Raw genomic sequence first — 13,403 nt, 5'->3', positions numbered from 1 at the left:
ACACGACTGGAAAGGGCTACGGAGAAATTGCCAACCAGCTCGGTGATAAAAGGTCCAAAATTGGAGCAATCATTAGAAAATGGAAGAAGCTAAACATGTCGGTCAATCTCAAATCGGAGTGGCACGCCGTGCAAGATGTCACCTCGTGGGATCTCGATGATCCTGAGAAAGGTGAGGAATCAACAGGGGACGACAGAACAGGACACAGTTTCCAAGGTGACTGTTGGGAAGACACTAAGACATCGTGCATGCCACGGAAGTTTCCCCCGCTTAAACCAGGAAGTTTGCCAATGACCATTTGGAGTCATAGGAGAAAGTTTTGTGGTCAGATGAGACCAAAATAGAACTTTTTGGTCATAATTCTACTAACTGTGTTTGGAGGAAGACGAATGAGGAGTTCCATCCCAAGAACACCGTCCCTACTGTGAAGCATGAGGCTGTTTTTCTGCACATGGGACAGGATGACTGCACTGTATTAAGGAGAGCATGACTGCGGCCATGTATTGTGAGATTTTGAGGAACAACCTATTTCCCTCAGTCAGAGCATTGAAGATGGGTCGTGGCTGGGTCTTTGGGTCTCTGACGATGACCTGAAGCCAGGACACAGCCAGGAAAACCAAGGAGTGGCTCCGTAAGAAGCATATCAAGGTTCTGGTGTGGCCTAGCTAGTCACTTCCAGACCTAAACCCAATAGAAAATCTTTGGAGGGAGCTGAAACTCCGTGCTTCTCAGCGACAGCCCAGAAACCTGTCTGATCTAGAGAAGATCTGTGTGGAGGACTGGGCCAAAATCCCTCCTGCAGTGTGTGCAAACCTGGTGAACAACTTCAGGAAACGTTTGACCTCTGTAATTGCAAACAAAGGCTACTGTAGCAAATATTAACATTGGTTTTCTCAGGTGTTCAAATACTTATTTGCAGCTGTATCACACAAAAATAATTTTTAAAAAAATCATACATTGTGATTTCTGGATTTTGGTGGGCAATTCCTGCATAGGTGATCACATTGTGTCTGTTTTCCTGTTCGCCTGCCGTTAAACAAACGACTTTGTGACGCGGGAGGTTCCGCTGTACCAGGTAGTGGAAGGGCAATACTTTCTGCTTTAGCGACCATTCGGTGTTGCAAAACTAACTCACTCTCCGCTGTCAGGAGTGGCTCCCTCATTTGCGCTTGATTCTTTAGCAGGCCCGTCTTCTGCAGAGTAGTGCACCAGAGACTGATGTTTGTTCCGGGAAGGCGCGTCTTTAAAACGCAGACCGCAGTCCTCGCACGCGTACATGAGCCTCGCGTTCTCGCCCTCCGTCTGACACTTGCTCGCGTTCCCACCGAGCAGTGCCAATCCGGATCGACTCTCGGTCTGCGACGACATGGTGCTGTCGGGGCCGTGAGGCGCGCTCAGAAGAGCGGGGGGCGGGTAAGCACGGGGACGCCCGAGCGGCACCCCCGCGGGCGCCGCCTGCTCCGGGGCCAGCCCGTGAACCGTTTGGTTGTGGAAGCGGATGCCGGAGCGGTTGGAGAAGGCTTTATCGCAGATGGTACAGACGAACGGCCTCTCTCCGGTGTGGATGCGTATGTGGATCTTGAGGGCTCCGGATTGGGTGAAGCACTTCCCGCACTGGCTACAGCGGTACGGCTTCTCCCCCGTGTGGATCCTCTGGTGGGCTCGGACCCCCGCCAGGTGGGGGAAGCCCCTCCCGCAGAACCCACAGGAGTACGGCCTCTCGCCCGTGTGGATCCGCCTGTGGATCTTGAGAGCGCCCGACTGGCTGAACCCCTTGCCGCAGTCGGAGCACGTGTACGGCCGGGCGCCCGTGTGCACGTGGAGGTGGATGCGCAGGTTGCTGTGCGAGTTGAAGGTCCGCCCGCAATGCGTGCACAGGAAACCGGACGGCTTGTGGGTGTGCTCGGCGCGCTGGTGCTGCAGCAGCTGCGACGGTCTGGAGAAGGACGCCGGGCAGTGCATGCACGGGTGCGACGGGCCGGCCGTCGCCGGGCGGCCGCGCTCTTCGGATCCGCGCTGGTGCGGGCAGGCCTTGAAAGAGGCCAGGCAAGGGAAGGAAGGCGGAGGGCAGGGCAGACAGGTACTGATGGGGCAGTGGTGGTGGTGGAAATGATGGTGGGTGTGGCAGAACGCGCAGCAAGGGAACACGGAGGAGAGGCGGCTCAAGGACGACAGTCTGGACGAAGGGGAGTCCGCGTCGGATGAGCCGCTCGCTTCGGGGCAGCCGTCAGCCGAGCTCAACGGAAGAGAATTGCGGGCGGCGGCGGCGGTGGAGGAGGGACCGCGCTCTTTCGGGGCTTCCGAGTGCAGGAGCGAGTAAGAGGCTTGTCTGGGGCAGGAAAACGGGCAGCCGGGGCAGGTGCACACATGGTGCGGTTCTAGCACACATGGCAGAAAAAGGATTACACCCTTTTTGAAAGACTTCAGATAGCAATCCTAAAAATGTGGAACTTAGGTTCTACCCGTACCGCAAAAAAAACATAAACCCCAATGAATTAAATGTTCAAAATGTGCATTACGTAGAGTGGGTTAGAGATGCATCATTTTTTTTTAAATCAATACTCTACTGACGATTATTACTCAAGATTATTCCTCCATGGTGGAACTTTTCCACAGTGACACCATAGAAAGAACACAAGAAAACCATTTTAGGTGTCAGTGTCTTCCAAATCCCCGCAGCATAGAACCATCCAATGTCACGAGGCATCGCCGCGGGAGAGGACCCAAATGGAGGACTCCGAGACAAAGGCATAATGTCCAGCGGGTTTTATTTCAGAAGCAGTGTGCGCACCCGGTGACCCGCCGCAAACTCAATAAACTGGCAAATGCCCGTGAAAAAAAACTCAGACATAAATACGTGGTCAATTTACATGTTGAATGCGCAACAGCTGTGACGAGTGCCAGAGGTAGCACCGTCCAGAGCGGTGACCAGGCCACGCCCCTCCTGGCACGCCTGTCAACAGGACAGGATCAAACTAAATGGCCAGTTCGTTGCTTTGTGTTAGTGAGTTGCATAGAGTAACCCTAGTCACAGCGATTCTGTGCCTTTTAGTTGGATCCTGCCCTGTTGAGTTCGTTGGTTTGCTTCGGCGTCATCGAACGCTTGCCGTATGTCTTTTGGATCTAGCGTTTCTGTGCCTCTTGCCTTGTCAAACTGCTACACCGTGTATGACCCAGTTTTCGGAATAAACTACATTGAACAATACGCCTCTGCTTCGAAGTCCTGCATTTGGCTCCGTCCCCCGTACCGGAGGTCCGTGACATCGAATGCCACAGAAACGTTATTAAAACACATGAAAACGGTTTTAAATCAACAAAGGAAAAATGCTAAATTACGTTACACATCCCTACTTAAAAAATTCCATGAACATCTATAGAATTGTACAGAATTTGTACTGAACAACCTGTTCTGTCGAACATTTGCTGTGATTTTCTATAGAATTTCTACAGAACAAAAATGTTTCTATCGAAATTCTATCGGGCTTGGGTTCTAAAGTTCTCTAGAAATTCTTTAGAAATGTTCTATATATTTTTTTTTGCAGGGATTGTATGAACACCTATATCAACAAGTTGGTCCTCTGTTTGAAGTCCTGTCCTTTTTTTGTTTTTTGCTGTAATTTGTTACACTTCCAGCTTCTTCGTTTGTTGGCTAACAATGCACGTGGCGTAAAAATATTTAATATAATATTTTATTGACTGGCTGTAAATGAGTGCTGTCTTTTATAAGTCTTTATTCAAGTACCTTTGTGTAAACATATACAAATGTTCACGTGTGTAAGCAATTGATTAATAATGTGTTTTAACCCTTTCCGGGCAAGGGTTGCAAATTTGCAACAGGTTTAATACAATTGAAAATTTTAAGCCCGCAGTGTCATTTTCTGAAAGTATCTGATTTTTCTCTCTGCAAAATGTTATTTGGTCCAGAGAGGGTTACGCGTGACATGTCACAACCGATGCGTTTCGTGTCTAATATGTAAAAAATCTGCAAAAATTCACGAGTATATTACAGAGGCTGCAAATCACTCTTTGAAAAATAAAAAGAAGAAGAAGCAGCACGTACCGTCTCTGGGCTTACTTTTCCTGAGCGCCGCTTCGGTCTTGTCGTGCATCGGTCGGACTCGTTGCTGGAACGCGTCGCCTCCTAACGTGCTCCACGCGTTCATGACGTCCGCCTGCTCCTTCGCGGAGCTCCCGGAAGAAGACGCCAGGAGGTCGCCGATGAACTGGTGCATGTCCATCCAGGGGCTGTGGTCGGGCTGTTTGGGGGGTCGCGACACGGAGCAAAATTGACGGACTGATTGACACTAAGCTAGGGCGGCTAGCTAGGTTGCTTGTTTTGCTAGGCTGAAAAAGATACTTACAGTGTCGTGATTCTTGTCTTTATCCATCGGTTTACACCAACACGGGTGGATTCAAGTCGTACACTTTGCTTTAAAATAGATATACAGGAAACACGGCAGCTGAATTTTATTTTATTTTATTATTTTTCTATAGCACCGTGTGTACACTAGCGATACATGGCTGACTAGTTGATGTCGCACTTCCGGCGTCTCTGACACGACGGCAAGTCAAGAGGCACATAATACACATAATAAGAAAATAAAATATGAAGAATAGAAATAGAGAGAATATGAGAATTATCATTATTACATACTTTGAATACATTCTTATTAGCTATTATGAATAATACATTAAGGCAATAGTTTCAGTAATAATAATCGCCTATATTCACTACTGGTCTGATCTTTGGAAAGCCAATTTGAAAAGGTTCATAATGTGGCTGGTCAGTCTATGTCAAGTCATTTCAGCATTTTATGGCAAGAAATTAACCTTAATTTAATATTATTAATTATATATATACATATATTAGAATATATCCACTTTTTGATCGTATTACTTGCAGGATTTTTTTGTATTTTATTTGTCATTTTTATTGTTCTTATCCCGTTTTAAATGTTTTATGTCTTAGTTTTCAAACGCCTTTAATCATGTAAAGCACATTGAGTTACCTCGTGTATGAAATGCGCTATACGGATAAATTTTCATTGTTTAATTTACATATACGCTACAAAACACTATTTGTTTCCCACAAATCTTTATTTGTGTTCAAAAATGAATATGCGTCGACATTCAACCTCTAACAAACGTTTACTTGAAAATATCACATGGAATAAAATGCAAGTCCCAAGCACTATTCCTGAGTAGAGACTACATAAAATGGACAGATTTTTTTTTTTGTGATCATCGGTAAAATATGTACCTGTAGGCTATACTGTATGCGTGTGTGTCACTCGTAACCTCTTTAGGAAGACTCAGCGGTTATTTAATATTCATCTAACCTACGGCATTCACGGCAGTCTAATTCAATCTATTATCTAAAAAAAAAAAAAGCTTTAAATCCACATCAGAATAATTCAAACTACTTATATCTCATTTCATACAAGATATGAATTCTCGACTGAAAAGGAGAAAACCATGACCCAAAGCATACCACATATGCTAAAAATCTCAATGAGCTTAATTTTATGACAATGTATCAACAGAGTATTTACCGCCGTCATAAAAATGTATTTCATTTGCAACCCAAGTAAAGCATCGTAATATACATGCAGTTTTTTTTTCAACATTTTGTCATTTTGAAGCAAAATGACAAATATGCACAATCATTTCAAGTATTGCAGAATAAGAACCCAGTGTTGTAAATTTTATTTTGCCTAATATCATGAAACTAAAAAAAAAAAAAAATTAAATAAAAATACTAATGTGCCAAAGATAGGAATGTTTTTAATAAAAGAACAAACATTTACTAAAAAAAACAAGATCAGCAAATATATCATCTGGAAGAGTAACATTTTATTATTGTGACTTTTGGGTTTAATTAAAGGGGAATTCCGGTGGTTTGCATTAACAATGTATCCAATCGGTCATGTGATACGTACTCTATCTTGACAACGTGATGTTAAATCCTCTCTCATTTAAAAGTGTTTTGAGAAGATTTTTATCGCCAAGTCCGAATTTTCAGGGGCGCTGCCATTTTCGCAAGTCACATGACCTACGTGCGCGGACGGAACGTGTTACATGCCCTTTCAAACGCTCAATTACATGAGACACCATTTATGTCCAGCGCTGATTTCTCAGATTTATCCTCATCTGAACAAGAAATAGTAGTATCGGTTGATCGGGAAGACAGAGGAATACGTCCATACAGATTTGAACCTGTAGCTTTAATTAATGTTGAATATTCAGATGGTTCTACGGGCGGAATGACGCAAGGGTCTGACTAATCGGAGGCCTACGCGCGGGACATAAGTGCGGAAACAACGGCGGCCATGGATGGTTCTTCTGACGGGAATGACGCAAAGTCTGACGAGCAAGCTCAGGCAGCGGGCCGCGAGCTAAGCTTCAGCTTCCGGGGAGGCCGTTAGCTGAGCTCTGCCGCTCGGCGGAGCAAACTCGGCTAACAGCTTCCCCGGACGCCAAATCTCGGCTCACAGCCTCCGCCGCCGAAGCTTGGCTCGCGGCCCGCTGCAAGACGCCGAAGCTCGGCTAACGGCTTCCCCGGACGCCGGATCTCGGCTAACAGCCTCCGCCGCCGAAGCTCGGCTCGCGGCCTCACCGGACGCCGAAGCTCGGCTAACGGCCTCCGCTGCCAAAGCTCGGCTCGCGGCCTCCCCGGATGCCGAAGCTCGGCTAAATATTCAACATTATTTACAGCCATGGGTGGAAATCTGTATGAAAGTATTCCTCCGTCTTCCCGATCAACCAATACTGCTATTTCTTCATCAGATGAGAATAAATCCGAAAAAAATCAGCGCTGGGCATAAATGGTGTCGCGTGTAATCCAGCGTTTGAAAGGGCATGTAACACGTCGCATCTGCCCACGTAGGTCACGTGACTCGCGAAAATTTCAGCGGCCGTGAAAATTTGAAATCGTCGATAAAAATCTTCTCAAAACATTTATTAAATGACCTATTGGATACATTGTTACTGCAAACCACCGGAATTCCTCTTGAAGCACACGCTTCTTGCACATGCTTGATGATCAAAAGTTTGAATTTCTTCCTAAGGCTTCAGTGATGAGTCATGAGACCGAGGCTCAGTTTTTACTACGGCGTTTGTCGTCGTGAGATCCAAAACGCAGTCGCTCAATTCTTGCCCGCGCTCCTCACCCGACACCTCACACTCCATCGGCTCACTTTTCACCACAGCAGGAGGAACGTCGGCTTGCGTCGGATCGGCCGCTTTCTTGGATAAATCCATCGGTTCGCACTCTGCATCCCGCGCGCCGGGCCGCTGATCGGCTGCCAGATGTTGGACTTTCGGGACTGCCTGTGCGATCGCGGGCTGGAACGTCAAGCCGTCCGCGACAAACAGGACGAGCTTAGCGCCGGGCGGCGGGACTTTGTCAAGGGTGAGCTTCCAACACCCGTCCGAGCTGGGGGCGTCCGCCGGCCCGACTTGCAGAGCGGTCGGGTCGGTGACGGGTGCAGCGGTGTTATTTTGCACATGGTTAGTCTCAGGAAGTGCTGTCGTCGGATTCCCGGATTCATTTGTGGCGGGAACTGTCTCGAGATTTTTTTTCTTCGTCTTTGTAGCAGTCTAGAACGAGAAAACATCACTTTGGTAAGAGGAGATATTAAAAAAGAAAATGACATTGCTGTCCAAAGTAGATTTATTTTGAAAATGAGTCAAACAAAAAGGAACAACTGCAAGCTATTAAAAATTGGACAAACATATCTTTAGAAAGGGCAAATTGTCAAATGAAAGAGCGAACAACTTTCATACTACAAAATACCGTAATTCCCGGCCTACAGAGTGCACCTGGTTATTAGCCTCACCCAGTACATTTGTAAAGGAAATACCATTTGGTACATACACAACCAGCACCTGTGTAAAACCTGCAAGAAACAAAGAAAGACAGTACACAAAGAGTTTAACGCCGCCATGCTAACGCTAGCCCCGACACGCTAACAGGGCTGGTAAAAAAAAAACAACATACCGGTAAAAATCACTGAGAAACGGCAGTAACACAGCAGCAACACGCTAGCAAAGCGCTCACACTAGCGCAGCGCTAACAGAGGGCGGTTAAAAAAAAACATACCGGTAAAAGTCACTTCCTCGGCACATATATTCCACCGGCGTCACTCTTACCTTTTCCGCGCGTTAAACTCTCTCTGTACTGTCTTTCTTTGTAAATATCTCATGTTCCAATGTGGGCATTTGTGGCTTTTACACAGGTGCGGCGTATGTACGTACCAAATGGTATTTCCTGGGTGGGGCTTATAATCGGGTGCGCTCTGTAGGCCGGAAATTACGGTAGTTGTGTCGAAATAAATGTAACCGGTCAAGAACAAATGAGGTGCCAACAACGGAGGAACTATGAACAACCGGAACAACCAATTAATTTATGAAAAAAAAAAATGGGGTAAAGGTCATGAAATGTCCATCATTTGTCAAGACTTACCGCAGGTCTGGCGGGCTGGGGTGTTTGTCCGCACATCTTCAAGTGGCTGTCGTAGTTCTGCTGATGAGGAAAGCCCAATCCGCAGCTCTGACAGAGGCAGGGGGAGTTGCCGGCGTGCCCGCCCATGTGAGACATGAGCAGCAGGGCCGAGCGGAATCCCTTCCCGCACTCGGCGCATTTGAGGACCCTCTGGTGAGCCCCGGCGTGTTTCTTCAACTCCTCGCCGGTGCCGAAGCTGAGGCCACACTGCAGACATCGGATCTCGTCTCCTTTGACGTCGCAACTGCCCCAGCAGCCGGTGTCCTTCTTATGTTGGATGAAGTCCGCCTGGGAGGAAAACTCTCTCAGGCACGCCACGCAGTGGATCCGCCCCGGTTCACACTTGTGCTGGCGGTAGAGCTTGGCCAGGCGGAAGTGAGAGCGGCACCGTACGCAGGTGTACGGCAGCAGGCCCAGGTGGGAGAAGCTGTGCTTGAGGAGCAAGTTCTTGTTGCTGAAAGTCTCGGAGCAGTCGGTGCAGTTGAAGATGCGGTGGCACGCCTTCTTCAGGTGGCGCTTGAGCGACTTCGCCTGGGAGAAATGGCGGCCGCACTTTTCGCAGACGATCTCGGGCATGGCTCTGTGCAGCGCCACGTGGTGCTCGCAGGCCTTCAGGTTGGTGAAGACGCGCTTGCACAGGTCGCACTCGTAGAACTGCTTCTCGAAGTGGGTACTGGCCAGGTGGCTCTCCAGACACTTGGCCGACGCGAACGACATGAGGCAGACGCGGCAGTGCGGGCGGTCCACCTTTTTCTGGCCGTGCTTGCGCAGGTGGACGCGGTAGTTGTGGATCTGCGAGAAGCGCTTGCCGCATTCCGTGCAGCAGTACGGCCGCGCTCCCGTGTGCAGGTTCATGTGGTCCTGCAGCTTGGAGTCGGAGGGCAGACGCAGCCCGCACACGCTGCAAACACAGTTGCCCGAATTTGTCGACTCTGTAGGGGAAAAACAAGGACAGTGGAAGTGTCTCGTTTTTCGTGCCTTTATTAAACTGCCCCCTAGTGGGCGAGGCCCATACAGCGGGATGAGCAGCAAATTGTCCACTGAATTAAAAGCTTTGTGATGGTGTTCATATTCTTGTATTTCAGACAATATCTGCGGCTCTGATGGAAATTTGGGATGAAATCCAAAACAAATTGATGACTTAATCCCCCCTCTGGGAAAACTTTTAGGATTATGGGACCGGAAGGTGTCGGTGATTGACTTTTGCAACGATATTGGAAGGGCAAATTTCAGAACCCAAAACGTCCACGCACGGAGGTATGTCGTACAAAATTTGTTCTGATACATGCTCGTCACAGGAAATGACTTTTGTCTTTATTTTACTTTCATAATACAGTAGTACCTTGGTTCTCGACCACAATCTGTTCAAGAAGGCCGCTCGAGAAGTGAAAAGTTAAAAATCCAAAGCAAGTTTTACCATTACAATTAATGGAAAAAGAAATAATGCGTTCAAAGCCTATAAAATATATATATATATATATATATATATATATATATATATATATATATATATATTAGCTTTTCCTGATAATAAACTCTATTGTAGAAATACATGTATAGTTTAAATACTTAATATAATTAAATCATTCAAGTTCAAAAGTTCAAAATCCAAAGCAAGCTTTCCCATTACAATTAATTGAAAAAGAAATAATGCGTTCCAAGCCTATAAAATATTTTTTTTTTTAGCTTTTCCTGATAATAAACTCCATAGTAGAAATACATGTATAGTTTTAATACCTTATATAATTAAATTATTTAAGAAATATATTGATTTTTTTTTTTTTTGCTTAAAATGCATGCTTTAGTAGTAGAGTATGCTAGGCTGGGAGTGCGACTCGGCCCACAGCCTTGTAAACCTTTTTTTTATTAACAAAAGTGCACAATAACTATAAACAAGCAATAATTGGGGGGGGCAAGACAAATTGTTTCTTATTTGCACAGAAAATACAAAGGAACTTTTCAACTTCCTCCAAGATCTGTGGCCGCGTCTTGGTCCGTTAGCATCATAACTTGCTTTGAGGGCGAAAACCGATTTGCACGAAAACAGAGACGTTTGAAAACCGAGGTAGCACTGTAAATAAAAATGGATCCCAATGACCCAAATACCATACAAGGGTTAACTGCTGACACAGTTGAATTACTAACTCGAGGATAACCTGTTTACTCATTTAACACCATGCGATACAAATTACTGCAGTAACTTTAAAAAAAAAAAAAAACACGAGGCAGGTTTCGCTCGGCAAACTCCATTCCCTTATTTCCAGTAAACTTTCTTTTGACACTCGTTACTGATGAGTATGGTGAAATATGACTTTACAAACTGCCCGATGACTTAGCGGTTGTACGATAGCGATCAAGAGTTTGAGCCTGAAACTGCAACTTGCGGTGAGTGACGTCGTGCGTGCTGCGATCTGACGTCTATGATCATAGCGCCCTCATAATAAAAACAAAGACGACTCTCTCATCCAGGGTTGGGTGAGAGCCTATTTTGATTGAAGTGTTTTGTGTACTTTTTGCCATTTGTTTTGCATACTATTTGTGTACGTCAAATTGAAATACGTTATATTATACAGTGGTACCTCGGTTTTCCATCGTCTTGGTTTTAAAAAAAAAAAAGGTTTTCGAACGAAAATTTCAATATTTTTTTGCTTTGGTTTTCGAACGAAAATCGGTATTCAAACACCCCGACCAGCTGACCCACGAAGATTTGTTATTGTGCTTTCGAACGCACCCCCGACAAAAACGGAAAAGACGTAACGCGTGTGCACGACGCAACCAGTTGACTCACGCACGCCTCTGCTGGCGGACGTTTCCCAGTACTGTAGTGACTTTTTTTGTCTTCCAATTGAGCAACATTTTAACAGTTTATTATCAGAAAAGCTTAGAAAAAAAAAATCGCTTAAAAAAAGTATTTTTTTTACACTTGGAACGCATTATTTCATTTTCCATTGATTGTAATGGGAAAACGTGCTTCGGTTTTCAAACATTTTGGTTTTTAACCAGCCTTCTGGAACGGATTGTGTTCGAGAACCAAGGCACCTCTGTATTCATCTTTATTTGCTTTTATTTTGTCCTGTTTAACTCTGCTGTCCGCAGCCAGGTTGATATTAAAGGTCCACTGTCATGAAATGCATGATTTTTAGTATATTATTACTGAAAATGGAAGCCGGTATGGACCCACCAGATTTTGACGTATATGGCTTTTTGTAACTCCCGCCATGAAAATCCTACCCCCAAAAGGATTTGTTTTTGAGAAGAAGCAGGAAGTGACATATAGGGCAGGCCCACCCACCCTCAAGCAGTCTCGTCTGTTTATACGAGTTTTACCTGCTGGAAGGTAGCGTGTTCGTCTCCCATAGTTAGGGTGCACCGTGCGTTTTCACGGGCGAATGTCCCAGCGTGACATCACGGCCAGAAGATGCAGCCAATATGGCCACCACTTGAATGTCGAATGAGACTTCCGCAACTTTGCGCGTGGATGACGCACTTTCCGCTCATATTTATTTTTTTGTATGGACATTAAAGTGAATAGTGCTATATGTATTTTTCATTACAACAGCTATTTTAGAATGTTTATAGGGATGACACTTGGGCTTTAAGAAAAGAGCGTCTATTCTTAAATAGGTTCAATAAAAATGTTTAGACCGATTGTTAACCCATTTTTGCACTCCAATAATTCTTCCGTAGTTGTGAAAAGCATGGCCTACCAGCGTCGAGCCCGTCTTCATCCTCATCGTCCTCCTCCTCGTCTTCCATGCACAACACGGAAACATCGCTGTCATCAGAGTCGCTCTCAACCTGCTCTTCGGGTGCCGGCGGTTCGATCCCTTCGCCTTGCGAGGTGGTCGCAACGCGGATGGTCTCCTCTACGCTACGTGATGCTGCTTGTACCTGTCGACACGGTGGAGACTGGAGCACAGGTGAGACGCGAGCCTGTTGGCCTTTGACCTGCGCGGGTGGCTGCTCTTTGACCGCTCTTTGTCTCGGGAGGTCAGAGGTCGCCAAAGCCGGAGAGGGGCAAGAGGAGAGTGAGTCGTCGCATGACGTCGAGAGGCTCTCCTGAGGCTGGAGGATGTCGGGAAATCCCAACTCTGTCAGCTGGATATCAATCGTGTACTGTACCGACATCGTGCCAGCTGGGGGAGTGAACACACAAAACAGGATGTTGGTTTCATTTCGTTCAAAGTGAGATCTTTATACGTACTTGTCGGAAGTCTGTGGTCGTTAAATCATCCGAACGTGACCTTTCTTCCACATTTGCTTTGTTGAAAACATCCTCGGAATTCCGGCACGCCGCTCACCCCCAGCGGGAAGACTTGATGCTCCCGGTCCACGATAGTCTGTTTTCGCTTCTAAACGGGAATACGAAATAACTATAAATCCACCGTGGGGATAACAAAACGAAACAACTGCGGCGAACGCTCAACACGCTTGGCGGAATTGGGCAGGAATGAAAACAAATACGGCGCAAAATCAACTACAAAGACGGGAAGTCGCTATGGAAGTGGCAGCGCGCATGGTGTTCCGGAGTGGTATTACACGTCATTAACGTTTACCATCTTAAAAAAAAAAAAAAAAAAAAAACACCAAAACAGATATCCGCCATCTTGATACTCCCAAAACAACCATGCCGACCTGAGCGCCAGTTTCGTAGCCGCGAGAAAATATTCCACAGGTAAATTAGAGAGATTTACTTTGACACTGTTAAAGTTTGTTTGTAAAGGCTTTTTTTTATTTTTCTGATGATCTTAATTCACTTGAACAAAGTTTTGTTTACGGTTGTTGTTGTTCACTGTTCACTCTCAGTTTCACCTTTATAGGCCCTTGTTCGCAAAAAGTGATGTAAATATTTTCCCAAACTTCCTCGGTGGATAAGCAAGAAAACATTTTCTGTGAATTT

The 13,403-nt window shown here is 45.9% G+C and overlaps 2 protein-coding genes across 4 annotated transcripts in view; both read right to left on the bottom strand.

Annotated features, from left to right (window-relative positions):
- Positions 1-4,714, bottom strand: part of si:ch211-79k12.2 (uncharacterized protein LOC568844 homolog) — a 42,524-nt gene extending 37,810 nt beyond the window's left edge. Inside the window, exons 1-3 of one of the 3 annotated variants that reach the window (XM_061819251.1) lie at positions 4,362-4,714; positions 4,061-4,256; positions 999-2,378 (exon numbers count right to left, since the gene is read on the bottom strand). In XM_061819251.1, the coding sequence (XP_061675235.1) occupies positions 1,132-2,378; positions 4,061-4,256; positions 4,362-4,388 (1,470 nt within the window). In that variant the 5' untranslated portion in view covers positions 4,389-4,714 and the 3' untranslated portion in view covers positions 999-1,131. Of the gene's footprint in view, positions 1-998; positions 2,379-4,060; positions 4,257-4,361 lie in introns of those variants that run through there. The other 2 variants (XM_061819249.1, XM_061819252.1) reach the window with 2 other exon arrangements.
- A 378-nt stretch (positions 4,715-5,092) lies between these two features.
- wu:fe05a04 (zinc finger protein 629) lies at positions 5,093-13,020 on the bottom strand. Its single transcript, XM_061820381.1, has 4 exons — positions 12,708-13,020; positions 12,211-12,639; positions 8,465-9,435; positions 5,093-7,599 (listed from the first exon to the last, which is right to left on the bottom strand). The coding sequence occupies exons 2-4, from the start codon at positions 12,629-12,631 to the stop codon at positions 7,063-7,065; spliced, it is 1,929 nt and encodes a 642-aa protein (XP_061676365.1). The 5' UTR covers positions 12,632-12,639; positions 12,708-13,020; the 3' UTR covers positions 5,093-7,062.
- Positions 13,021-13,403: the final 383 nt, after the last annotated feature.

Source organism: Syngnathoides biaculeatus, chromosome 5 (assembly GCF_019802595.1).
Source record: "Syngnathoides biaculeatus isolate LvHL_M chromosome 5, ASM1980259v1, whole genome shotgun sequence".
Classification (NCBI taxonomy): Eukaryota; Metazoa; Chordata; class Actinopteri; order Syngnathiformes; family Syngnathidae; genus Syngnathoides; species Syngnathoides biaculeatus.
This window is presented reverse-complemented; position numbering and strand designations above follow the sequence as displayed.

Bases quoted from the DNA above. Each gene is read 5' to 3' on its own strand.
- wu:fe05a04 (XM_061820381.1), bottom strand. From the start codon at position 12,631: ATGTCGGTACAGTACACGATTGATATCCAGCTGACAGAGTTGGGATTT. The intron at 9,436-12,210 runs GTAGGCCATGCT...TTTCCCCTACAG, and splicing joins TGAAGACGGGCTCGACGCTG to AGTCGACAAATTCGGGCAAC. The intron at 7,600-8,464 runs GTAAGTCTTGAC...TTCTCGTTCTAG, and splicing joins CCCAGCCCGCCAGACCTGCG to ACTGCTACAAAGACGAAGAA.